Source organism: Monodelphis domestica, chromosome 1, assembly GCF_027887165.1.
Source record: "Monodelphis domestica isolate mMonDom1 chromosome 1, mMonDom1.pri, whole genome shotgun sequence".
NCBI lineage: Eukaryota > Metazoa > Chordata > Mammalia > Didelphimorphia > Didelphidae > Monodelphis > Monodelphis domestica.
Window position 1 is genome coordinate 707,998,478 of NC_077227.1, and position 27,979 is coordinate 708,026,456.

At 39.6% G+C, this 27,979-nt stretch overlaps 1 protein-coding gene across 3 annotated transcripts; it reads left to right on the top strand.

The window, feature by feature from the left end:
- SPATA33 (spermatogenesis associated 33) lies at positions 1-27,545 on the top strand. Of its 3 annotated transcripts, XM_056811065.1 has the most exons (4): positions 12-320; positions 548-639; positions 1,293-1,436; positions 4,574-4,988. In XM_056811065.1, exons 2-4 carry the CDS (start codon positions 594-596, stop codon positions 4,795-4,797), a joined length of 414 nt encoding a protein of 137 aa, XP_056667043.1. In that variant the 5' UTR covers positions 12-320; positions 548-593; the 3' UTR covers positions 4,798-4,988. The 3 variants fall into 3 exon arrangements, with proteins under 3 accessions (XP_007477390.1, XP_056667043.1, XP_016283400.1); XM_007477328.3 differs by lacking the exons at positions 548-639; positions 1,293-1,436; positions 4,574-4,988 and adding exons at positions 22,247-22,330; positions 27,137-27,545 and having other exon boundaries at positions 1-320; XM_016427914.2 differs by lacking the exon at positions 548-639 and having other exon boundaries at positions 15-320.
- Positions 27,546-27,979: the final 434 nt, after the last annotated feature.

The window sequence follows — 27,979 nt, forward strand, 5'->3', positions numbered from 1 at the left end:
AGTCAGTTCCAAAGGGAGGGGCTAAGTAGAGGTGGGCAAGTTCTTCAACTGAGCTTGCGACTAACTATATATTGGGTGATACCGGAGCACCCCGCCCCCCAAAACGATCCGGCTGGGGCTGTTGGCTCTCCAGGCCCCCACCCCGCCCTCTATGATAATTATGATGCCTTGACTCATTTGTGAGTCACACTCGGACCTGACCTTGACAGGCCTTGGGAGTGGGTGGTGGGGGAGAAGACGGGGACACAGAAGGAGGGCGCTCGGTGAGGGGTAATGGATGAACCCACTTATGGGACTTAACAAAAGCAAAACAAAGTCAGGTAAAAAGAATCCCCCTCTCCTCGCCCCAGCTGCTTCCAATAAGCAGGGTCCTACAGACAATATATATATATATATGTTCCTTGCCCTTAAGGCGCTCACATTCTAATGGAGGAGACAAAATACAAATAACTATACATACAAAATACAGGCATAACATAGGCATAATATTTTTTGTATGTTGTTCAGGCCTATCTGACTGTGGTCCCATTTGGGATTTTCTCGGCAGAGATTCTAGAGTGATTTGCTATTCCCTTCTCCGGCTCATTTGACAGATGAGGAAACTGAGGCACCAGGGTAACCTGCCCAGTCACACAGCTAGTAAGTGTCTGAGGCCAGATTTGAACCCAGGTCTAACTGACACCAGGCCTGGCATTGTATCCACTGTACCTCCCCCAGCTACCCTAATATAGAGAGATAGAAAATTTGGGCAGAGGAAAAGCACTGGGGGGAGGAAGGAGGGATGTCTTGGAAAGACCTCCCTCAGAAAGTGAAATTAGAACTGAGTCTTGACTCAGACTCTGCCTTGCCCTTGTGACCCTGGCCAAGTCATTTAACCCCATTTGCCTAGTTACTCCTCTCCCTTGGAACCCAAACTCTGATTCTAAGGAAGAAGGTATGGGCTTAAAAAAAATTAGAAAGAGAGAAAATGAGAACTCAGTCTTAATGGAGGCCAGGGAAACCAGGAGGCTCAAAAGAAGAGGATTGAAGGCATGGGGGGAAATTTTTGGATGTGATAAATATGGGAATTTGTTTTCCTTGATCACATATTTGTTACAAGGCAGAGCCAGCTTTCCCCAGTGTGGGGTAGTAGAAAGGAGAAACAAATTTAAATTTTAATTAGAAAAAGAATAGGAACAGCATCCATGGATGGAGTTTAGTAGCATGTATGAGGAACAAGAACACCTGGGCTTTTTATCTACATATTATTAACATGTTTCCAGCTACTAATTCAAAGACAAATTCCTCTACAGTTAAGAATACCCAGGATCAGGGTAAGGGCAAAAGACCAGAAAATCCTCCGAAGAAAAGCTTGGAGAAAGGTGCCCCCAAAATTGAAGGCACTCCAGCACGTGTGAAAACATCTCTGAAATCTACACAGAATATGAGCATCGCTGGTAGGAAACATCCCAAAGGGGGATCTGTTTAAATCAAGAAGGATGTGACTGGGGTAGAAGGCATACATTTTAACTTTCATTTCAACAAATATTGATAAAGCAACTAAGATGGAAGGTCTTGGGGACTTCAAAGATATAAATGGCCTCAATCCTATTGACAAGAACTCTACAATCGAATTAGTGTGTGGGTTGGTAGCAGAAGACATTTATGCAAATGATCATAATGGGGGGGGGGGGGGCGCGATTGTGATGAAAAATACACAGTAGATCTCCAGAAAATGAGCTAAAAGTACTTGGAGGAGAAATATATAGATCATTTTTTATTGGGAAGATATGGAAATTTTCCCCAAAGAAGTAGTATTAGTATTAAACCTTGAAGGGAAAGTGGAGGAACAAGTGTCAGGCACTATGCCAACTAACTGCCTTTAAAGGAAGGGACTTCAGCAGATAGAAATGAGACAGGAGAGTACTGTGTTGTAGGGGATGGTTTAAACAAGGTTACAAAGATAGATGAGTTCATGATGGGGACATAATAAGACTTAAAAGGAATCAGATGATAGATGATGACTGCCAGGATAAGGCATTTATCTTTTATTCAATGAAAAGTAGAGTCTTTAAAAGTTTTCTGAGTAGAAAAGTAGCATGATCAGAGAAATGCCTTAAGAATATTACTGGGCCAAGATTGAAGGAGACTAGAGGCATAAAAGGATAAGATCCTGAAATAGGGGGATTACCAAAGGAATGCAGGCATCACATGTTTTACATTGGTGAAAATGGTCATTGAGCCCTCTAGAACCCCCAATCATCCATGAACATATTTCCCTTCATCTTAAATCTTTTTCCTCTTATCCTCTTTGTATCTTCTTATGCTACCAAAACTTGGCTCCTTACAAATCCACATCCACTCCCACTCCCCTCTTGTGTAAGACTAGGGCTGCCTCATTCCCTAGCACAATAGAAGGGAAGGGGATTATTTTTGCTCCTTATTTCCATTTCCCACTGCTTTATTTTTTTTTCCTGAGACTCAATCTTCCATCTTGACCAGGCTAAAACTCTAGTAGCTACTACTAATCAGCACAAAAGCTTTGAACCTACTCTGTTTCCAACCTGAGCAGACCTGCCCCTCCCTAGGAAGCCTAGTCCCCCTTCTCATTCTCTCTCTCTCTCTCTTTCTCTCTCTCTCTCTCTCTCTCTCTCTCTCTCTCTCTCTCTCTCTCTCTCTCTCTCTCTCTCTCTCTCTCTCTCTCTCTCTTTGTGTGTGTGTGTGTGTCTTTCTCTCTCTCTCCCCCCCCCCCAACTTCTTGAGGCTCAGAGATTATCTCAGCACAGCAGACTGCCAAATCTCTATATCCAGACCCAATTTCTCTTTTGAGCACAAATCCTTTCTCAACAAGTGCCACATGAGAAAGGAGTAAACAAATCCAGAGTGGAAGGTGACCCAAAAGAAAAAAGTGACATAGAGCAAGGGATTGAACATTGCTGGACTGACTAGGTACAGAATGAGAATGCCTTCTCAGGCAGGGCCAATGTGTTGGTTAGTTTTGCTTTTTTTGCATACATTTGTTAAGTGATAGGCAAAAGGACAATAATAAAATCTTTTTTAAATGAACAGAAGTAAAAGGAGGACCAGATAGAATAATCATACTACTTTATCAAACTTAATAAGGTATACATGAATATGTTTCTTTTTTTAAAAAAAGAAAACAGAAATTCACAATTTCATGTGCAATTCTCTTTTTTGTTCTCTTGTATATTGAAATGTTTGTGTTTGTTGATGATTAAGTTGCCAAGAAGGGTTGTTTTTCAAAGGAAGAAAGAAATTGCCCTGGCTCTGGAGGTCAGAGGTCCTGAGTTTAAATCCCACTCTCTGTAACCGTAGCTCAGAACCTTCCTGGATCTCATATTCCTTATTTTGTAAAATGAAGGGATTGAGCTAGATGATCCCTGAGGGCCCTTTCGGTGATGGGTCTATGATCCTATGAGGAATTTACCAATTATTGCAGAAACATCAATGTTAAAAGTCATTTTGTTTGTTGTGTTTTATTCTTACTGGACTTCCCCTCAGATTAACTTTGGAATATCCATTACTGGTGGTGATAGTGGTTGCTGTTTTTAATTTTGGGTAGAGTCTGGTTTTTCCCATTCGTTTAACAAGGTTATAACTAGGGGAGCTCCCCCAAGGCTTTCTTCAGAACATCCAAATTTAGAGTCATCCTAGTATTTTCAGTCCTTCAGCAGCATAAAAACAACCGAATTTAGGACCTGCACAGCCACAATAAGATCCTTCCAAGTGTCAGCTCCTTCTCCCAAGTAGCCACCTACTTGATGAGTTGTTGCCTGCCTTACCTAATTCCCCATGCCCTGTGATGTCTCAGGATATCTGCCCCACCTATGCAGATATGCTATGAAGGGAGATTGCCTTTGGGGCCACTTGCTGAGTGCAGAGTTGCTACTTTCAGATCTGTTTACTAATCACCACCCTCCATAGGTACTTGGTAAATATTTGATGCCTAAATAGAGGAAAGGAAAAGAAACAAGCCACACCATCCCCTGGACATTTCAATGTTCACTGAGTCAACTGAGTGAGAAGTCTGGATAAGAAATAGCCCCAAAAAACATGTACATATTCAGACCCTGCATCCTCTGTTACTCAATAGAATAGTCCATTGACAGGCTCCTAGATCTCATTTGATAAGCCATTTAGTCTAGCCCCCTCACCCTCAGGGAGTTTAAATGACCAAGATCACCCAAAGAGGAAGTATCACAGGCAAAATTTGAATCTGATTCCTTTGATTCCAGAGCCAGTGCTCCATCTCTTCTGGGCATTTAGGAAAGAACAAAGCAAAGTACTCTTTGAGATGGGGAGGGCAGGTGTTACCAATTGGGGAGATCCAGGAAATCTTCCTGGAGGAGTTGGCATTTCAGTTATATTTTCAAGAATGAGGAGAAGGTTAGGAGATGGAGAAGGAGGGGGAGGGCATTCCTGATGAGAGGAACAGAGTAATCAAAGGCTTGGAAGTGGCTACACTTTTAGTATAAAATATGTCAAATACTTTTGTCATTAGAATTATTGGTAACAGGGAAGGGAGCTTTCTGGTTTTTTCAGTAATACTTGGATTTCCCCCACTCCTCTCTAGAAAAGGCATCTATGTCAAAGGACTCCGAGCCAAGACCCGTAACTGTTCCCAAAATCATCGTTACTAGAGCTTCCAAGGATTCAGTCCAAAGTATTCGACCAGATGTGCAAAGGACCATAAAGGAAAAAACTGACTATTGCCCCATGTACGGAAATGCAACCCCTGGGCCTTACCCAAGTCCTGGAAAATCATCCTCATCAGTGAAGAAACCCAAAAGAGTCTAATAGTGGTTTGCAGGGACACCACTGCCTTCCTTGGAAACTGGTTGCAGCTTCTCCCCTTTATCTTTGGCTAGCCACCTCAGCCTCGCTTTTCCATCACATGCAGTTTGGAGGAATGCAGGAAAAACTCCCTGAGAAGTGAACTGGGAAGCTTTGTTTAAAATAAACACCTAAATAAAGAAATGAATTTTGAAGGTGAATAGATTGGTAACAAGGCCATACAGGGAGATCAGGGTGCTCGAAACTTATGTCGATAAGTTAAAAAAAATTTTGATGTATTTTTGAGGGGGAAAAAAATCCCAGTGGTAAGTATACCTGTAACCAGATTCCTGATTTAGAAATGATGCATTCATTACTCTGATAATGTTTGGGGAGAAGGGAAGATTTTATATGGGAAAAAAATTAGTTTGAGGAAACTACCATATACCTTTTTTTTAACCCTTACCTTCGATCTTAGAATCAGGTCTGTGTATTGGTTCTAAGGCAGAAAATCAATACAGCCTAGGCAATAGGGGTTAAGTGACTAACCCAGGGTCACACAGATAGGAAGTGACTAAGACTAGATTTGAACCCAGGATCTCCAGTCTCCAGGCCTGGCTTTCTATCCAGTGAGCTACCTAGCTGCACTCCATCATATAGCTTTTTTAAATGGCTTGGTATATGTGTATTGTCCTAGTATGGAGCCACCTAATCCATGTAGTTCTAAGTCTGAAAAGCAGTTTCAGTTTTGGGAAATCCTCAGGGGATAGTTGAATGGTCTCTTGATTCTTCAGAGATAATCCTACTGCCCTCATATCATTGAGGCAATTGAGCCATGCTACTATTATTTTGGAAATCCAAACAGGGAACATTAGAGAAAAGCAGTATCCATGGGAGACAAAAGCAATTTTCTACCATGCCAAGTTGTAAGAAATTTAGTTATGGTTAGCAGGTTGTAATCACCAAGAGTTGTCTTTACTAAGTTTACTAGCCAGAAATTGTACTTAAAGTGGGCATCACAAGGAAATCCCTCAAGGGCAAGACAAGCAAAACTATGTATGTGTTGTATACATTATATATATATATATAATCATCTTGACAATCCAAGTGAAAGTTTTAAAACTTTCCTTAAACCAAAGTTAGATTACGCTATTTAAAATGATAATTGTGATTGAGTTGGTAATAATCTGAATATAGTAAATATTACTATATAAAGGATCCTTTTAAGTGATTTGAGTTAGTCATCATTAGTTAAATATCAAAACTTGAATTTTAGCATTAAAGGAGTAATATGACCCAATTATGTCCTAATCTGAATTCAGTTATGAAAATGAGTAGAAAGTCTTAAACTTGTACCCACACCCCAAGGCACCATTTAGTTCCTAAGGAGAAAATTACTAACTTGCAAAGGATTATGTAATGCCAGCAAATTCTCATGTATAATTTCCCCAATTACCTGTAAAAACAATTTTCATCTTCATTTTTAAAAAATTTGGAGTCAAATTCTCCCCCTATCCCTGAGACAGCAAGGAACCTGTTATAGATTTTACACGTATGACACAGATTCATACATGTATTCCACTTGATCCTTAGCATTTATTCTTATTTTAAAGTTAAACAATTTTTCTGATGAAAACATACTAGTGTAATATTCCCATCTGGTTTCCTCCCCAACTTGGCACTCACAGGTGTACAGGTCATGTGTGTATGAGGATAGACTCCCAATTTCAAGGTAACCCCTCCCTAGGTGCATTAGCAGTCCACCAATACATGCAATTAGCTTAGCAAAGCAAAGACACTTACAAAGGTGGCAGTGGAAATAGTAGCGACAACACATCGATCCATAAATCTGAGGCACATTCTCCCAAGAGTCACAGCCGATGGTGAGTGGGGTGGGAGTCTTGAACAATGGACCCCCACTCATTAATTTCCAGAGTCCGGGACTGAAGTAAAAGACAGTAAGTTTAATGTCGTTTTTTAAAGGGGACATCCCCTGGCTCTAGATAGCAAATGCAGGGCAGATGCCCTAGCAGCAAATGTGGTAGCAAAAAAATATCCTAGTGATAAAGTGCAAATGTCTATGTATAAGACAGACTTTTTATAATAATCCTGACACAAGATTCCTATGATGTTACAGACATTAAGCATATGATTGAACCCCCAACAAAAGTTTCTTTCTTCCATCTCCTTCCTAGCTTATCAAATTCATGATTTTCCAGGCTGTACCGGTAAGTAGGCAAGGAGATACATTTGTAAGGGAACATGGTATCTTTTAAGAAAGTTGCTGAGTTCTTGAATGGGGGACCTCTTGTTCCTAGTTGTATTGTTGTCCCTTCCCGGAGCTTGTCAACCACCATGTTATATCATCCTTTCTGGATTTGTTCCCGGACTGAAGTCGGTCAGATAAACTAGCCACCCAAGATCTCTGAAAATAGGACAGACCGAGGTTTTGTTGGAAGAAAGGAGAGTAGTTTTATTCCAAGAGGTAGTAATACTAAGTTTAAATGGAGTCCTGGAACTACTAGGGTGCAAGTTGGAGCTAATAATACCTTACTGAGTCAGACATACTATTATCCCACTCAGTGGGAAGAGTGGGCATAAAGAATGTTAGCAGTAAGGTTCTTATGTAGATGTGTGGGATGGAGGTCTCAAACAATAGACCCCCACTCACCAATAATTTCTGGAGTCTGGGACTGAAGTAAAAGACAGCAAGTTTATTGTAGCTTCTTAAAAAGGGACATCACCTGGCTCTGGATAGCAGATGCTCTGCTAGCAAAATGCATGGCAGAATTGCTCCAGTGGCAAAATGCAATACCTGCATGTAAGAACAGACTTTATAATAATGCTAGATTCCCTCCCCTCTCTCTCTCATCCAGTCTCCTGTCGGGAGGAGGCTGATGTTTACAGTCTTTGAGCGTGTGATTTAATTTCCAGGGTACAATAAGTGAAATATATAGAAGAAAAGAGTTGCACTCTTCCTTCCTTCCAGCTAGTTTATCAAACCTGTGGAAGCTTTTGTTCCCTTGTGCTTTTTATTATCACTACTTCTTAGACTTGTTCCAGGAGCTTGCCTCTGGGATGGATAAGCCACCCAAGATTTTTAAATATAGAAATAGATGGGAAGGAGGGTACAGTTTTATTCTCAGTCCCTAACTCTTACTGGGGTCCTAAAATATTGGAGTTATAAGCCAAATATTACTTTGAGAATTACTCACTTAATCTCATGTCACACAGTCCCCCCTCTTTAAATTTCAAAGTTGCCTTATTCTCACTTGCTTCAGTTTCCCTTTCTACAACAACAATTAATAACATTGATTAGATATAAATAAACACACTTCATCTAAAGAAATCATCTTCAAGGAGTGAGTCTTCTCAGGAAACTTGCTCCCTCTGTACCAGAAATCCTGGAGGTGTTCCTGCTAAAAATCTTTTGCAAGGCAAATTCCAATAATATTGACGAACACATAAGTCACAACACTTTTGCAGATAGACTTCTCTACCCCAGATTCTGTAAAAGAAACAAATTTCTGGACCTAATCCTAAATCTAAGATTCTAGCTTCAATCATGGTTAATTAAAACTGGAGGTCCTCTTTGCTGTTTCTATAGGACCTTGATTAATAAAACCTTACTTAACTAACACTAGTACATGATAAATTCTAACTTTCAACTACCAATCTATTTTGTTATTTGGGAAATGGAAACTTTCATTTCATAATTTGCCTTTTATATTGATTATACAAATTTGTCATAAAAGAAAAAGCAAAGGGGGGAAAGTCATAACTGTCCTCACTGGTTCCCTGAGTTCTATACTTTTAAGAAGACACAGAGTGAGTAGCTTGACACTGTCTGACTCCATGTACAGGCCAGAGCTATCACTGGCTCATGCCATAGTTGTTTTACTCAGGGGCCATCAGAATCTAGTAGGCCTTATCAAGTCAGAAGGGTCTTTTATCTCAGTTTCAGACTGAGATTGCCTCACCCAGCTCATCATAAGGACTTTCACTTATCCCCTGAATGTCTCATAGCTCTTCTCTTGAATGATGGGTTGATCATACATGAATTCCAAGCACACAATAATATCAATTAAGATCTAAAGAGCCTTTTACCTTAAATGGCAAATCTTACCCATTACAGCTCAAAGAAAATTCACTTTCTCAGTGATCCAGTTCCATTATCCTGAAATTCCATAATCCAAACAAGCTTTTTGTCTTACTCTAATGACTTCCTAAAACTTTACAAGTTTACAAAATAAAATGTTCTTTTCTTTCACTTCTCCATACAGTAAGTGACAATTCTGTTTATTCTTCATATATACAATTATTTTCTGTCCTCAAAGACTCTTCTTACTCTATTGTTGCAGCCCATGCAACATAAAAGCACTTAGGTTCTTAACCTGTGAGGAAAGTCCATGGACATGAAATATGGAAAAGAGAGGGAAAGGAAAGAAAAAGGCATAGAAAGACATACCCACTCAGGCAGGCATGCACACACACACACAGAGACAAGTTCCTGGAAGGAGCCTTGAAGCTTCTCTGATCTTAGGGCTCTCAGCACCAGCATTTACCTGCAAATCAACCTATTAGCTTAATAAACACAACAGATATGCAATACAACGGTTTATTCAAAGTTACACATTCTGTTTCTACAAAGATAAGTCAAAACTTAAATTTCACAATCCTAAAAATGTGTCACAATAGACATATGTGTTTCCTGGAAAGCATGATGTAGTAGCATGGGCCTCGCTAAACATCCTCAGCAATATATCTTATGTATAGTGTCCTTTTCCCGCTGTGCATTGTGTAGATAACAGAATTGCTTACGAGGTGGATTTTGAGAGCTGAGAATGGGCCTTTTTTTTGAAAGAGCTAAATTAAGCTTGTTTTCTGCCTTGTGAATGTAGCCTCTAAACCCCAAATCAATTCTTTTATTGAAGATTTCAGTACTATTTAATCCTGTGGATTTCTAACATGGTCATAAAAAGAAAATTACCTTTGCAATTATATTCCTGCTGTAACTGTTCCTTGACCATTGCCATCAGGATCAGTCTTGACCATATTCATAATCTCAGGATTTGTCAGTTCGGATATCTTCATTCTACAATATATCTATCTGAAAAGATTTCATCCCCATCTATTACAGTTTATTCACTTCTCTGAAAATACTCAAGGTCATAATGCTTACCCTCCCCACTTTGGCAGTGGGAAAAATAGTTAAGTGCTTAAACTTACTAGTCTCAAAACATTCACTCTTTTTCCCTTCAAAGCTTCTGCCACAAAACAGAATCAAGTTCATTATGTTCCTACTGATGACTCACATATCTACTTACATTATACACGTAGAGTATATTCCTCTGGACCTCATAAAGAGATCCCATATTCTGGTCAAAGTTTCCTACACCTTGTTCCTTTATTATGCTAATTCCCACTCTCCTCTTTCCCTTATGTGACTTGCTTTGCCCATTACTATGCAAAAAATTCCATTCCATCAGGTATAATTTCTTCCTGCTATTAGTGGCTCTAAGGAGCCCAGATTATCAATCTTTCTACAAATTGCATTATTCACACACATAATTTACATAAGATATCCTTAGCACATTTGTCTCATCCAATTCACTTAAGACCTTAATTTAGTCTACAGTATAAATTCATATATCATTTGTGATTCAACACAATCACATTTTAACAAGTTGCGTTTAAACACATTTAAATCTAAACAGAATCATTCTTGCCCAAAGTACATATTTTGTCAACAATTCATATATTTTAACAGTATGCCAAACTCGATTCAGGTTCCATTTCAAATTTACAAATTTAAAATGTCTTCCCAGTGTTCATTACATTTGTACTTGGTGCTTGCTTCAGTGGTACATATACTAAAATAACATTTTTACATTCTCACTTATAAGCACAAAACCAAAAATTTAGATTATACAGAATCTTAGTATTTCATCATATTTTCCAAAAAGCTAGTATTAAATTCTTATATATCATTACATTTCATTAAACAACAACTGGCATTTGTGTGTTTGCTTCTCATCTGCTTCTTAAAGCAAAACTCTTTCTGCCAATTGGGCTGACTACCCATTATATTGATTAAGAAAAACATTATATTCTCAATTTCAATTTACTCAAATAAAACCATTCTCAATATGCCCCAAAATTCACATCATTTTAACCATTGCTTACTTTAAATCTCAGTGAGAACAGACAACTTCTCACTATGAAACTGGTACAGAATAAAACCTGCAATCTTCTAAACTCTTATAGACAATTTTCAACACTGAAATCACCTTTATATTCATTTCACTCGGTTCCACAAGCACATTTCAGAATCACTTGTGATTTTCCAAAACCACATATATATCAACCTTGAAATTAACACATCCAATCCCCTGTCCTAGTGGGACCTCCCTCATTGGGTATTGCTTCACTGTCCCACTTAAGGGTGTTTCTCTGGTCCTCTACTAACTGTGTAAGCTTCTGACTTATGGATCCATAAGGAGCAGTGTGTGTATGGGATTGTATTTTACTCAAGTAGGGGTGCTACTATTTGTGAAATAGTAATAGGCAATGCCTAAGGAATAGGAGGGGGAGGAGGAAATATATATATGGAGGAGGAAGGATTTCAACTGGGTCCCATACCTTTTCATCCTCTCTACACAATCCTACATCTCCCTTCTCCTCTTTTTGTTCTTATTTTTTATTTATTTCTTTTTAAACCCGTACTTTCCATCTTAGAATCTATACTGTGTATTGGTTCTAAGGCAGAAGAATGGTAAGCGATAGGCAATGGGGGTCAAGTGACTTGCCCAGGGTCACACAGCTAGGAAGTGTCTGAATTCAAATTTGAACCCAGGACCTCCCATCTCTGGGCCTGGCTCTCAATCCACTGAGCCACCCAGCTGCCCCCTTGTTTTTTTTTTTAATTTAATTTTAATTTTTTTTATTTTAATAACAAATTTCCACTTAAGTTTTCCAAAGTCCTATGATCCACATATGGCCTCCCTCCTTTCTTCCCCTCCCCTCCTAGAGCTGATAAGAAATTCAATCTGGATATTATCATGCAAAACATATTTCCATATTATTATTCAATTTTGGAAGCAAATAATGCTATAGAACCAAAACCCCCAAATATGTATCCAAATAAACAGGTGATAAATCACATGCATTAATCTGCATTTCTACCCCAACAGTAATTTCTCTGGAAGTGGATAGCATTCTTTTTTCAGAAGTTTTCAAAATTGTCCTGATTCATTGTATTACTGTTAGCAAAATCTATTACTTTTGATCATTCCATAATATTGTAGTTACTATGTATAATGTTTTCCTGGATCTGTTTATTTCACTCTGCATCAGTTACATCTAGGTCTTTCCAGCTCTTTCTGGAATCATTCTGTTCATTATTCCTTATAGCACAATAGTATTCCATCACCATCATTTTCCACAATTTGTTCAGCCATTCCCAAACTGTGGGGCATCCCTTTAGTTTCCTATTCTTTACTAAACCACAAAAAAGCAGCTATAAATATTTTTGTACAAATAGATCCTTTCCCATTTTTCAAATCTTTTTTGGATGTAGAACAAGTAGTGGTATTACTGGATCAAAACATAATAGCAAATATTTTTAAAGGAGAGAAATAAAGAGAAAAAAAGTCATTACAACTCATCAACACAGTGAAAAATCTTAGTGTTGCATATATTTTGTTTGTTTTTTTTTAACAAATGTTTCCACCTCAAGCAGCCAGAGAGCAGTATATACACATTCTTCATCTCTAGGATATTTTGCATTCACATAAAAGTTCAACAATTGACATACTCTTATCCTCTGAGGACCCAAATCTGAGCCAGAAGATTTCATCATCATTCTTATCTAGAGGCATCATGTTACATTTCAAACAACCACATTTTATAAAAATTCTCTTATCAAAATCTCCAAATTTAGGTGAATTCTTCCAGGCTTTTAATCTGATCCCTAAAGGACGCTCTCATGGGATCTTGGCTCCTTTTTTTTAATCTTCTCCACTATGTTTCTTACTTGAGTGTCTCTGACCCATCTTTTCCATATCAATCTTTAGTGGTCTCCAAGATCAGAATGTCTATTTAACCCTGGAAACTCCTGCCATTCCTCCATTGATAAATATCTGCCTCAGGCCACAGAGGCCACATGGGTTTCCTATCAGCACAAATGCCCCAAGAGAATGAAGTTCTGCCAATAACAAGTCAGCTATGCTAGAGCTGTTCTACAAACAGAGGAAAGCTTGGTAGACATGCTCCATAGGCTGTTCTCAGATGAGTCTGATACCTGGGAGAAAACCACTCAGTTGGGGTTTTTCAATTCTGCCTCCTCATTAACAAGCCTAAGATACCCTAGGGCTGTGATGGCAAACCTATGGAACATGTGCCACAGAAGGCATGCGAAGACCTGTCTGTGGGCACACATGCTGTGTACCCAGCATGCCATGGACCTGGCACAGAGTTCATCAGAGTTCCTTACTAGAAAGTCAGAGGGAGGTGTGTCTGGGCTGCTCTCCTCCCTCTTTCCACATGCACCTGAGGACATCACCTGCCCCTCTGCCCAGCAGCCCTTATGTGGGGTAAGGTAGGCTGCTCATAGGCTGCATGAGGGTACTGCTTGGACTGCAGCCCGTTGAGTCTGTGGTGAAGGTGATTCCCATGGTAAGGTTGGAGAGGAGCTAGGCTGGAGGGGAGCATAGCTCACAGCATGGCATATAAGAGGGGAACAGAGCTGGAGGGGAGCAGAGCATAGGCAACAGCACAGGCTTTGTGACGCCAGTCCTGCACATGGCTCTGCCTTATTGCCCACTAGAGATTTATCTGTAAGAACATCACAGAAAACTGATTTTTACATGATCTTAAAGGTAAAACACAGAATTGCTTTTCTAATCCTATTGAAAAGAATTTCACATAGCTGTGAGTATTCATGAAATACGACATGATGCAGCCATCTAAGTAGGATACTGCTGGCTTAATTTAAAAAATACATGCAATCTTGAACAGTCTTACTATTATTGACAGTATTTATATTTCACTTTTCTAACTCTTCCCTGCCTCTAAGGGGCTCACAATGTAAAAAGAAACAAAAACACACCAGACCAGAAAAAGTGATTTCAATTACTAGTGATAAGGCATCTTCTATGATGGGGGCAACATCTGGTTTTGTACAGTTCTTAAAGAAACAAAACATCAAGTCATCCAATTCCATTATATTATACATCAAGAAGCTTGTTGTGCCAGAGAAGGCAGCAAAATATTTGATGATATTCTCAAAGATGTCACAAAAATGATGAATCACATCATGGCTTATGCAAGTCCTGGAGAGATTTGTAGCCTGCTTGGATGAAATGAGGCATGAATGAAAAGGGGCAGGAATATCCACAACTCACTGATTATAACCTGGTTTACTAAACTCATGTTTTTTTTTTTTTAAACCCTTACCTTCCCTCTTGGAGTCAATACTGTGTATTGGCTCCAAGGCAGAAGAGTGGTAAGGGCTAGGCAATGGGGGTCAAGTGACTTGCCCAGGGTCACACAGCTGGGAAGTGTCTGAGGCCAGATTTGAACCTAGGACCTCCCATCTCTAGGTCTGGCTCTCAATGCACTGAGCTACCCAGCTGCCCCCACCAAACTCATGTTTTTTACAGATATTTACCCTACACTTAAAGGTGCTGAACAAACAACTACCAGGCATAAAGAGAACAGCAGAAAGAATGTTTTGTGATATCAAAACATTTGAGAGAAAACTGCAGGTTTTTGAAAGAGACCTTGAAAGTGGGCAGCTGAAATATTTTCCAAATCTAAAAATGCATTTAGAAATTCTACATTTGTAGACAATCCTACAAGCCATCAACAAATCTACAAGGAATTTTCTGGCATTGTAGCAGCTGCAAAGGTGAATTGTAGTAAGAAAAGTTTACATTTCTGTTAAGATGGAGACAACCCTGTGTTTTCTTACTTCTCCAGATATTTGAAGGACTTGATCTTTCCTGCTTACATGGGTTAGATTTAGGAAATCTGGAAATGGAGTATTTCAAGAAAGTGCTATCTGGAAAAATAATGTCTATGACCTGTGTGAAACACTTGAGAAGATAGAAGGGATGACAAAGAACAACACAGTTAGTTCTGAAAATGAAAGCCTTCAAGTGTGGGATTCTCTGCCAAAGTCATTGAAAGCACTTGGGATTGCATTCCTTACTTTGTTTGGATCATCTTGTGCTTGTGCCAAGGTGGAATCTAGAAGCCCCCTAGAAAGATTGAATGGCCCCCAATTTACTTAACTTAAAAGTGAAAGCCCCAGGTTTGACCTTGTCACAAGAGAGTTTCTGCCTGAGGGAAAATCCAAGTCCCAGTCTCAGCCTCACAGTAGACCATGAGTTAGTTCTGAGTGGAGATGGCTAATCCCATCAGATACCTCTTTTTGCCTTAGAAGCTTCTCCCATTGTATCACATCCCCCTTTCGAGGATCCAACTCTAGACCTTTGGCTGGAGAGACTAACCCACTACCTACTGCCCTATAAATCAAGGTCTATTATTAGTCTGAGACTGGTGAAGTAGGACTTTCCCTCAGGGAGGAACCCTGATGTGACCAGGTCAAGCCTGAGGCTTTCACCTTTAAGCTGAGTAAACTGAGGGTCATTAAATCTTTCTAGGGGGCTTCTAGATTCCAGGCTGGCACTTGTGAGCAGTTATTTTCAGCTCTGAATTATACCAAATCTAATACAGAAACAGATTACCTGAATGCCGTATGTGTTGCTCTCAAATTTACAAAGTAAGAGTCAAGGTTAGATAAATATACAAGAGCAAAAATCATATTAATTGTTCAAACATTGTTTCATTCAAACAATTGTTCATGCTAAATGCAAACTTTTATCTTTCAATAAAAAGTTGTTTGTATCATTGAAAGTACTGTTGTTGGGTTATTGTTTTTTTTTTTAAGACAAAAGATGTTAATGTATAAGTTGTTTTTTCCTACACTAAACCGGTTCAGGTTAAATTGCCTCATTGGCACTTTGTGATAAATAAGTGGATTTGGGTTGCAGTTTGGACACTCAGTCTCTAAAAGGTTTGCCATCACTGCCCTAGGGCTCTCTGATCAGAAAGGCTTTATCTTGCTTCTTCCTGCTTCTCTGGATCTCTTGTATACATGTAACACTTGTTTCACCAGTACTCTGGGAATGGCCAGACCATTCCCAGAGTACTGAAAACTAGCATCAAAAGACAAGACTTACTTCTCAGTTCTGTTAGCCCATTCAAACTTACAAATCCTGGTGCAGCCCAAATCTGGATTCCCAAATCTTTCACTGGTTTTACTTTAGCCTCCAAAACTCCCTTCCAGGCTTGAAAGAAAGCAGACAGCTCCCAATCTCCCCTTTCTGGCCAGCAGCCATAAAACTTTGGCTAACATGTCTAGCTCAGTGGATTGAGAGCCAGGCCTAGAGATGGGAGGTCCTATGTTCAAATCTGAACTCAGACACTTCCTAGCTATGTGACCCTGGGCAAGTCCCTTAACCCCCATTGCCTAGCCCTTACCACTCTTCTACCTTGGAACCAATACACGGTATTGATTCTAAGACAGAAGGTAAGGGTTTAAAAAAAAAAAAGAGAAACTGAAGCTCTGTACTGTTTCAGAATCCCAGACCAGCACCCAACTGTGTAGCATGGAGACCTCAAACAGTGGACCCCCCCCCCCCACTCACTCAATAATTTCTGTAGTCAGGGACTAAAGTAAAAGCAAGTTTATTGGAGCTTCTTAAAAGGGACATCCCCTGATGCCCATCAATTGGAGAATGGCTGAGCAAATTATGGTATATGTTGGTGATGGAATACTATTGTGCTAAAAGGAATAATAAAGTGGAGGAATTCCATGGAGACTGGAACAACCTCCAGGAAGTGATGCAGAGCGAGAGGAGCAGAACCAGGAGAACATTGTACACAGAGACTAATACACTGTGGTATAATCGAATGTAATGGACTTCTCCATTAGTGGCGGTGTAATGTCCCTGAACAATTTGCAGGGATCCAGGAGAAAAAAACACCATTCATAAGCAGAGGATAAACTGTGGGAGTAGAAACACTGAGGAAAAGCAACTGCCTGAATACAGCGGTTGAGGGGACATGACAGAGGAGAGACTCTAAATGAACACTCTAATGCAAATATTATCAACATAGCAATGGGTTCAAATCAAGAAAACATGTAATGCCCAGTGGATTTATGCGTCGGCTATGGGGGGTGGGGGGGAGGAAAAGAAAATGATCTATGTCTTTAATGAATAATGCTTGGAAATGATCAAATAAAATATTAAAAAAAATTATGAGAAAAAAAAAGGGACATCCCCTGGCTCTAGATAGCAAATGTTCCACTAGCATCACACAGATTAATGGCAGAATTGTTCCACTGGCAAAATGCAATACCTGCATGTAAGAATAGACTTTTTATAATAATATTGATACTAGATTCCCACCCACCCCCCACATCCAACCTCCAGTCAGGAGGGGGCTGTGATGTTTACAGTCTTTGAGCCATCGTGTGACTTAATTTCAGGGTACAGTAAGTGAAATATATACCAAATGAGTTACTTTCTTCCAACACTCTTCCTTCCTCCCTGCTAGCTTATCAAACTTGTGGGAGCTTTTCCCCCCTGTGCTTCTTGTTATCACTACTTCCTGGTGTTGCCCAGAAGCTTGCCTCAGGAGTAGATAAACCACCCAAGATTTTTAAATATAGAAATTGGGGGGGGGGGGAGGGTGTGGTTTTATTCTAAGCCCCTAACTCTTGCTGAGGTCCTGAAAATATTGGGGTTATAAGCCAAATGTTACTCTGAGAGTTACACATTTAATTTCATCCCACACATAGGGAACACATGGCCAAGGAAACACACTTCTCTAAAGGGCCCCAATGGCCTTTCTTGCCTTGGTGGTCATGTTCCGCCCTCCTGGGCTCAGTATCTCTGTGAGGTAAGTCCTCCCTTGCTTCAAGGACCATCAATGGTGTGGCCAACCCAACTAGCTGATGGCAAGTTGTCATTGCATTTCTATCAGGGAAACTTCCCATTTCATTAAAAAGATAACACAGGAATCGGCATATTGTTATAGTTCATTTAAATGAACACATTACATTATTATGCCTGCTCTTTCTGTCAATACTACTGAAAAGACCAATGGTGAAAAGCCAAAATCTCCAATATATAGGGATCCTGGAGAGAATCTGTGATCTGACTTAGGTGTGCACTGCCAATGCAGATTGCAACCCATATCCTTCCATTAATTCTCCATAGAGCATTTAACCACATAAAACTTTCCTCATAATCTTTTAATATTTTAATGAAAGAAAGGCACAGTGATGTGGTTAGAAGACCTGAGGCCAAGTCCTATCTATGACACATACTAGCCATATAAACCTGGATGGAACACAACTTCTTAGCTCCCCCATATTCACCCACTGGGTCACACAGTAGCCAAGTATAGGATGAAGGATTACAACTCAAATTTCTTGACTCTAAATTCAGTGCTCTATCCACTATCCCATCTAACTGTCTAGAGGGAGTTCATCACTAGGAGCTTCCTAACATGATGCAATAAAATCTGGTTTCAAAAAAAACCCACTTAAGCTGTCCATCCATTATTTTTCCCTCCTAATCACATACCTATGTCCTTCATTATGACTCATCCCTGAAACAACTGAATAAATTGTGATGCCTCCAGGTCAGACCTTTTGATCCTTTTCCTTAATATTCTAATAGGATGGCTTTCAACAATGACAGTCTTCAAGCATGTATGAGGAGGGCCACCGGTCCTTATAGTGCTTGCAATATGGAGTCCCTCTATTTTGCAGAAAGCAGCCAGGCAACAGGACAAGAAATAACATGGGATTTGGAGTCAAAGGACATGCAAGGCTTTGTTACCACCTATGTGACCTGGAACAAGTCACTTAGCTTTCTTCGAACCTTGGTTTTTCTCATCTTGAAAATAAAAAAGTTGGACCAAATGATTGCTAAATAGAGCAAAACTGGGAATATTTTTCCACTCGGGCAAAAACTGGAGTTGTGGGCAAGGGGGTTACTTGCCTTTGGTCACATAGTGATTACATGTAGTTAAATGACAGAGAAGGATTATGAATTCAAGTCAGTACTAGGATTATAGTGAATAAGCATCTGTTAAGCACCTACCAGTTGCCAAGCACTGTCTTAATCACTGGGGACAGAAGGAAAAGCAAATGATAGTTCCTTCCCTTAAGCAGCTCATAATCTAATAGAGAAGACAAGCAAGCATGTACATACAAGTCATGTTTAAAATAAATAGGAAATAATGGAAGACACTAGAATTGAGGGGCTAGGAAAGGGTCCCAAAGAAGATGGATTTTTTTAGGGAATTTAAAAGAAGCCAGTAGGCATTGATGAGGAGGTAGAACATTGCAGGCATGGGACAAGAGATGGCCAGGAAGTCAGGGTCACTGGATCAAAGAGTAGTCACACTGACTTACTGCATATTACATGGGTGGTAACAAAGCCTTGCATGTCCTTTGACTCCAAATGTCAGGCAGTAAGGAACAAGGAGACTAGACAGGTAGGAAGGGAGAAGTGAGGTTATAAAGTTAACTTGAAGGTCAAACAGAGGATTTTGTTTTTGATCCCAGAACCAATTGAATTTATTGATTGGGGTGGGGTGCAATAACATGGACTTTTGGAGAGAGAACAAGTTTCCCTTGAATGATGAGGTCAGAACTAGCCTCCAATGAGTTTAGAAATAAGTGAGAGGAAAGGAAGTGTAGATGGCCTGACTTCTCAAGGATTTTTTCTGAGAAAGGGAAGAGAGAAATTGTATGGATGGTCAGATCAAGTGAGGATTTTGTACAAATGGAGAAGACATAGACATGTTCGTAAGCAGTAGTGAAGAAACAAGTAAAAAGAAACTAAAGATTAGAGACTAGAGATAATATAGACCTTTGTCATACTTGAAAAAGTGGCCCTACTGGCCAAGACAATCCCCCACAATGAATCAGCCCTTAGAATTACCCATGACTCTTTATTCCCCAATTTAATTTGGTGCCAAGGCTTGTCAATTCCATTTCCACAACATTCCTGCCCCCATCAGAAGCTTTCTCTTCACTCACATGATCACCACTCAAATTTGAGCTCACTTGCCTACTTTATAATACTCTCTTAGTCAGTTTACTCAGTTTCCTGACTCCTCCCCTTAAATTCAGTTTCTACCCAATTGTTAAAATAATCTGCCTTTAGTTCCAACCATGGCATTGCCCCTGTATAAAAAGCTTTGATGGAGGGGCGACTAGGTGACTCAGTGGATAGAAAGCCAGACCTGAGGAGGTGTCCTGGGTTCAAAACTGGCCTCAACAATTCCTAACTGGGTGTCCCTAAGCAAGTCATTTAGCTCCAATCTCCTAGCCCTTCCTACTCTTCTGCCTAAAACAGAAGGTAGGGGTTTTTTAATGTTTTTGTGAATTAAGAAAAAGCTCATCATAATATGGTTTCAGCCTTTAAGACATTTCATATGACTGTCCTTTACACCTCCCACATTCCAGCCAGGTTAGCCTACTTGATGTTTCCAGATTCAATATCCTCCATGTTGCTGCACACTGGCATCCTGCATGCTTGGAATACATTCACTACACTACCTCCTTGGCTTCCTTCATAGCTCATTTCAAGAATCAAATCCTCCCTGAAGCCTTTCCCAAGCCTCTAGGAGTGATTGTTCTCTCCCTCCTCAAATGGTTTGATTTATCTGTGTCTACATGGTATGGCTCTCCTAGAATGTAAGTTCCTTTCATTTTTGTCCTTGCAGCACCCTACATGCAATTAATAAATGTTTGTTGTATTGCCTTGATGAGAATTGAGAATTAGGAGCAAATCTTCTCCTAAACTTTCTCCAATCATGACAGTGTAGCAAAGTGATTAGAAGGGTAACCTTGCTGTCAGGAGCTCCCGAGTCCATGTCCTACTTCTGACTCCTTCTGTATAGCCATGATCAATCCACTTAATGTTTCACAGACTAAGCCACTCTCTAAAAATATATTAGGGGAAAAGTCATTCATCTGCATCAGTTAGAGGAAGTTCTCACATGGACAGTTTCCCAGATCAATGAAATTATCAGGCAAAAAATAATATTTGTAATAACATTCATGTAATCCTTTCAGATTTACAAAGTTCATTTCCAATTTGTATTTTTAAAGTATGGCGGATAATGGGTAGGAAAAGTGTTTTTACTTGGCTTTGTGGCTGGTAAAATGACTGGTAAACAAAGGTTCAATCGTCTGAGCATATGGATTTATGAAGTAATGGCAATTGCCCAACAAATTGGGATCAGGCCCCTGAGACAGACCTTTATACATTAAAAACCATTGATCAAATAAAACCAATTAAAGGAAAAATACAACATTAGGTAGTCTGTGATTTCTAATTGGAAGAAAGATTATGTAATTTCCAAGTGGGTGGGGGGCCCAGTGAGTGAGAGAACATGCAGTTCTCTGAATTCAGGAAAAGATGCATTCCACTCCTCCCCAAGTATCTATAAACAATCAAAAGAACATGGAAACACTAACTGATCAGTAATGAGGCCAGTTTTCAGATAAGACATATGGGTTGCTTGAGATGTGCAATTATGAAAGAACTCCTTGCATCCATCTTTGAATCAGACCACATTTTTGTTCATGATGACCTAGGTCCTTCATCAAGGATCTCTAAACAGCAGGTACACGTGGTTCAATTTCCTAGCCACACAGGGTCAGGTTCAAATAATAAAATAAGTTTTTTTTTTTTTCCCAGTTCCCACAACTGAATAAAAATTTCCCAAAGGACAGAATTTGGACTAGACCCATAATTGAATAAAGGGAACTGAATTAGCTCCAGAATTAAGTTATAAAATGGAGTCAGTATGGTTTATTCAATTCCCATAATTTACCACTTGCTGTCCTAATCCCCTCAATTCTCTCAGTTTTCCTCAGTATCAAAGGAGGAATCACCTGCCATACCTATTAGACATCTGTGCAAGTTAATGAATTACAAACTCTCAGTCCAATGAATAAAACCATGTTCTTTCCTGCAGAAAGCAGTATCTCAGAGTTGGAAAGTCAACTAATCAGACCCTTAGCTAGACAAGAATCCCCACTTTAATTTACCTGATAGCTAGTTATCCATCCTTTTTATGTAAGTCTTGGTTGTTAGGAAGATGTCTTTATATCAAAGTCTATCTCTAATGCTACTCTGTAACTTGTACTCATTATTGCCATCTCTACTAGTGGCTTACCATTTTTTTCATACACTGTTTCCATGCAAATAGCCATGTGTTTATGAAAAGAAATAACCTATTTCTTTCACCTCTGCCTTGATTGGCTTCTCCATGGTGATTCTCATTGGTGACCAAAAGAGGCAAATTATTCATTTCCTTTGATCCAATTATTTATCATCTTCCTTCATATGTATTCATTTGTTTCCTTTCAAAGACATTTCAAAGACAAACACAGGAAGAGGGACATCTAACCCCAATGGAAGTGATGCTGGAACTATGAAAAAAGGAACCAGAACTGGTAAGAAACATTTAAAAGATGTGGGAGGGGGCAGTCTATTTAAATCAGCATATATTTTATTTTATTTGTATTATTTTTTTTGCTTTGTCTTATTGAACTTTGCAGATAATGTGAGCTTTTTGTTTTGTTTGGGGTTTTCCAGGTTATATGTAGATATAATAACCCTTTTCTGACATTCTTTGATCAATGTTACCTCCATCCCTCCCATCCCTCATTCCTCCCCTAGGTGGAAGGTAATATGATTATATATGTTTTATATGTGCTATCATATGTTCATTGTGTTGTGAAAGAAGACGCAGATGGCTTATAATAGAGGAAAATTCATAAAGGAAATAAAGTGAAGAATAGTATGCTTCAATCTACATTCAGACACCATCAGTTCCTCTTATGGTGATAGTAAGCCTTTTTCCTCATGAATTCCTTGGAGTTGTACTGGATTCTTGTGGTGCTGATAATAGTTGTCATTCACAGTTAGTCATAGTACTTTATTGGTGTTACTGTTATTTAGATTAAAATTGTGAGACTGGCTGTACATTTTATTATTTTATTAATCATAAAGGAATAGGGGAGAAGGGTGAAAGAGAGAGAGAGAGAAAGAGAGAAAGAAAAGAGGTAGATAACTTAGAAAAGCTTTACCCTAATCAGCTTCCCCATTTGACTGCTTGTCCTGTAGCAGCTCCTGCCAGCACCAAAAGGGAAGAAGAAACAAGCAGCATGTTTCCTGGTTCACCACTGATATACTTTCCTGGCTTCTCCCTCCATGCTGGCATTGCATGCTGATGACTGATGTCAGGGTGCTGGAGACATTTAGGATAATGCCAGATACCTAGCCTACATTGGCAACAGCTGTTTAGGCTGTAGTCAGGGAATGCCAGGCAGTGGTGGATCCTGGGAAGGTAGGCAGAGCTATTTTTCCTTGCACAATCCCCACTTCTAATTCTCTGGGAGGCCAACATGTCAAATCTCCTTATTTGATTTACCAGGAGATTAACGTGTCAGGTCTCCCCAATGGGTCATTCCACATATGGAGACTATACATTTAAGATTCTCTCACTAGGGGCTATAAAATATTAATCTAATCTAAGATATTCTGTTACACAATGTTACCTTCATTCATTAGTATGTTTTGATTATTAGTCATAAGTTCTGTTATATTGTCTTCATTTGTACCCTCTTCCTATGATTGAACTAGGGATAATACCATTATAAAAGTCCCCAGTCAAGTTGGACAAACTCTTTTCCAAGGCAAAGCCATCGGTCCTTATGGATGCTGGGTCTGTCACCAGATCCATAGAAACTCTGTTTTGTCATGGTAAACAATTCCAATCCAAAGGAATGAGGCTTTACCACAGCTTACACCACAGGAGGGTCATGTGTTAACTAAAAAGCCTTTTGCTCCTTTTGCCTGTATTTATTGATTTTTGAGAAATTTAAGGAACTGAAAATCTCAGTTGATTTTAACAAGTCTTCAGAAGTGGTTTTCAGATATTTAGGAGCACCATTACCTCTGATTGATCATGTGCTGACCTTTGATTTGTGTGTGAAAAGAGGTAAGGGTCCTTTAAGTAGTAGATATATGGGTAACAAGGTAAAGAGCAACCTCACCATTCCATTCTCTAACTCCACATTTATCTTTGCTAAGGTAAAGCTAAGAAATGCAATGGGTGGGACACATAAATACATGTCTTTTACAACTGTCATGATCTCATCCCAGCTGAAGATGGATTTCCCATGGGGCTTGTTGACCCCTGGACAGTTCTGGTCAGCTTACTCTATCCTTCCCCAAGGGTGGATGTTACTTGTGGTTTGGCTTATGTGACTCCATCAGTATCAGTGCATGACCACTATTTTGGCCAAATAGACCTTCTAGGGGACCTGGGGACTGAGGATGGGAGAGTATAGTTCATTGACTTTACAATGGTAAAGAAAATGAGGAATCCCAGATAGGAACAACAGTGAGAGGATGACCCTTTACTATGGATACAAAAGGGAAAGATCCAGCCAAATGGCTGGGCTACTTTGGTAAAGGACTTTGGCCTAAGGGGAGAAAGCACTGGGACAAAAAGAGATACTTAAAACCTGGTGGCATTAGCCATCTCTACTTAAACTACTTTAAGTTCTATTGTTAGTCTGAGACTCTGTGAAGTTGGGCTTTTGGTGTGTGTGGGGGGAACTCATGTGACAAGGTCAAAGTTGAGGTCTTCACCTTCAAGCTAACTAAACTGGGGGGTCATCAGATCTCACTAGGCTATAAGTTTGGGGGTTTCTAGATTCCACATCTGCACATGCATCCTGGGGCAATTGTAGTGTTGCTCAATATTCTCCTGAGGAGGGAGAGGGAGATTCTATAATTATCCTAAATTCTAAAATTTAAGATCTTTTAAAGTAATTTTAGGAAAAGGAAATCTGGACCAGGAAAGTGGATCTCCTGGAGATGTTTTAAGGGTGCTTAAAATCACACACTACATCAAGGGTTCCAAAGTGAACTTTTGGATATAATGAACTTAACTGAAGAAGTTTGAACCTACCATTTATTCTGATTGTAAACTCTTATGCCAAAAGGGAGTGCCCCTTAATTGGCTTTTTGTCAATGCTCCTATTAATCTTTTTTTCCTCTCCCTTTCTCTTTTATTTTCAACACTGTCATAATTACCTCTATGTAAGTGCAATATTTTATATGCCCTAGTGAGAGAATCTTAAATGTATAGACTTCATATGTGGAATGATCCATTGGGGAGACCTGACACGTTAATCTCCTGGTAAATCAAATGAGGAGATTTAACATGTTGGCCTCCCAGAGAATCAGAAGTGTGGACTCTGCCCACCTTCCCAGCATCCACTGCTGCCTGGCATTCCCCGACTACAGCCTAAACAGCTGTTGCCAATGTAGGTTAGGCATCTGGCATCATCCTAAATGTCTCCAGCACCCTGACATCAGTCATCAGCATGCAATGCCAGCATGGAGGGAGAAGCCAGGAAAGTATATCAGTGGTGAACCAGGAAACATGCTGCTTGTTTCTCCTTCCCTGTTGATGCTGGCAGGAGCTGCTACAGGACAAACAGTCAAATGGGGAAGCTGATTAGGATAAAACTTTTCTAAGTTATCTACCTCTTTTCTCTCTCTCTCTCTCTCTCTCTCTCTCTCTCTCTCTCTCTCTCTCTCTCTCTCTCTCTCTCTCTCTCTCTTTCACCCGCCTCCCCTATTCCTTTCTGATTAATAAAATAATAAAATTTACAGCCAGTCTCACAATTTTAATCTTACACTATATACAGCATTCTCCTGGTTCTACTTATTTCACTGCATTGCTTCATATAAGTCTTTCCAGGTTTGTTTGTTGTTGGGTTTTAAAGAAATTCAACTTCCAATTCTTTGCCACCACAAAAAGAGCTACAATAAATATTTTTGTACAAGTAAGTCCTTTTTTCCTACCTTTGGCCTTTCTGGGATACAGTCCTAGAATGGAATTGCCACATCAAAAGGCAGTTTGATGGCTCTTTGGCTATGGTTCTAAATTCTCCCCAGAATGGTTGTATCAGTTCAAAGCTCCACCATAGTATGTTAGTATCTCAATTTTCCCACATCCTCTCCAATAATTATCATTTTCCTTTTTTGTCAAATTTTCCAAGAAGTATGAGAGTTATTTTAATTTGATTTTTTCTAATTAATAGTGATTTGGAACATTTTTCTTTATATCCAAAGATAATCTTAATTTCTTCATCTGAGGAATGCTTATTCATGTCCTTTGACCATTTGTCAGTTAAGGAATGCCTTATATTCTTACAAAGTTGACTCTGTTCCATAGACAGGCTCCTAGATCTCATCTGAGAAGCCATTTAGTCTAGCCCCCTCACCCTCGGGGAAATTAAATGGCCAAGATCACCCAAAGAGGAAGTATCAGAGGCAAGAGCTGAACCTGATTCCTTTGACTACATCTATCATGTGCATTTAGGAAAGAACAAAGCTCTTTCAGATGGGAGTGGGGGGGGGTGATGTTGTTAACAATCGGGGAGATCCAGGAAATCTTTCTGGTGGAGGATTTGGCATTTCAGTTATATTTTCAAGAATGAGGAGAAGGTTAGGAGATGGAGGAGGGGGAGGACATTCCTGATGAGAGAAACTTCAAATACCTGGAAGAGGGAAACCATGGCTAACCACACACCTGTCAAACAATTTTAGTAATTTTCATTTAGTTATTAGGCACTAGAACCCCACCACTATGAACAGGTACACTGAAGCAGAAGCCATGTCATCTTGGAAACCTCAATCGGTCCTTGTCAGTTATTCTTATTTTTAAAGTTAAACAATTTTTTGTTTTACGTGATTGTCCAGGCAAAATCTATATCAGATTGCTTACTGTCTCAGAGAGAGAAGAAGGGAGGGAGGGACGGAGGGAGGAAAGGAAGGTCAGAAGAAGAGAGAGAATTTGGAACTTAAATTTTTTTTTAATTTTGAATTGCTTTTACATGTAATCGGGGGAATATAACATTATTTAAAAACAAAAAGTAAAATAATTTAGTGATGAAAAACATAGTACTATAGCATCTCATCTGGCTTCCTTCCCAGCTTAATGCTCACAGTTTTGTAAGTTATATGTGTGTGAGGAGTGACTACCCCAATGGCAAGATAACCTTTAGGTCCAAGTTTGTGAGAAACCCCTCCCTAGATGCATTAGCTTAACAGTTGGCCAATCCACACAACTAGCTTAAAGCAAAGATAGTTATTAAGATGATATCATGACTTGTTACATCAGATTGAAGCTTTCTGTTTAAGTAATGCTTGGATTTCCCCTATTTTCCTCCTTTTAGAAATGGCTCCTGAGTCAAAAAAAACAGAGGAAGACGAGCAAAGATTTAGCGTTCCCCACATTGTCGTTACTCGAGCTTCCAACGAGACTATACAAGGTGTACCATTAGGACAAGACATACAAAGGACCATTAGGGATGAGATAGACTATGGTCCCTACTACCGCCACAGGAACCCCAGCACAATCGATGCATACCTTCGAAAAGAACCTCCGAAACCTAAACAGGTCCCATAATGGTCCACTGAAGCACCATGCCTTCGTTAGAAACTGGTGGCAGCAGCTACTCCTCCTCCTGCAAACCACCCCAGCCTTGCTTTTCCCAGCATCACATGCAGTTTGGAGAAGGGCAGGAATGACTCCCTGAGATGTGAACTGGGAAGCTTGGTTAAATAAAGAAATGAATGTTGAAAGTGGATAGATTGGTAATGAGGCTATACAGGGAAATCAGGGTGCTCTAAACTTAAACCAATAAGTTAATAAGTCTTTCGATGTACTTTTGAGAGGGAAAAAATTCCAGTGGTCCATGTACCTGTAACCAGATTCCTGATTCAGAAATGATGCATTCATTATTCTGATGGGTGTGGGAAGGATTTTAAGTTAAAAAAAAAAAAGAAATGTGACCCTGGACAAGTCACTTGACCCCCATTGCCTAACCCTTACCACTCTTCTACCTTAGAACCAATACACATACTTGATCCTAAGACAGAAGGTAAGGGTTTAAAAGAATAAAAAATAAACATAAAGAAATTAGCATGAGGAAATTACCATATAACCTTTTTTTAATGGTTCCATATATGTGTGTTGGCCCAGTGTGGAGCCACCTAATCTATGGAATTCTAAACCT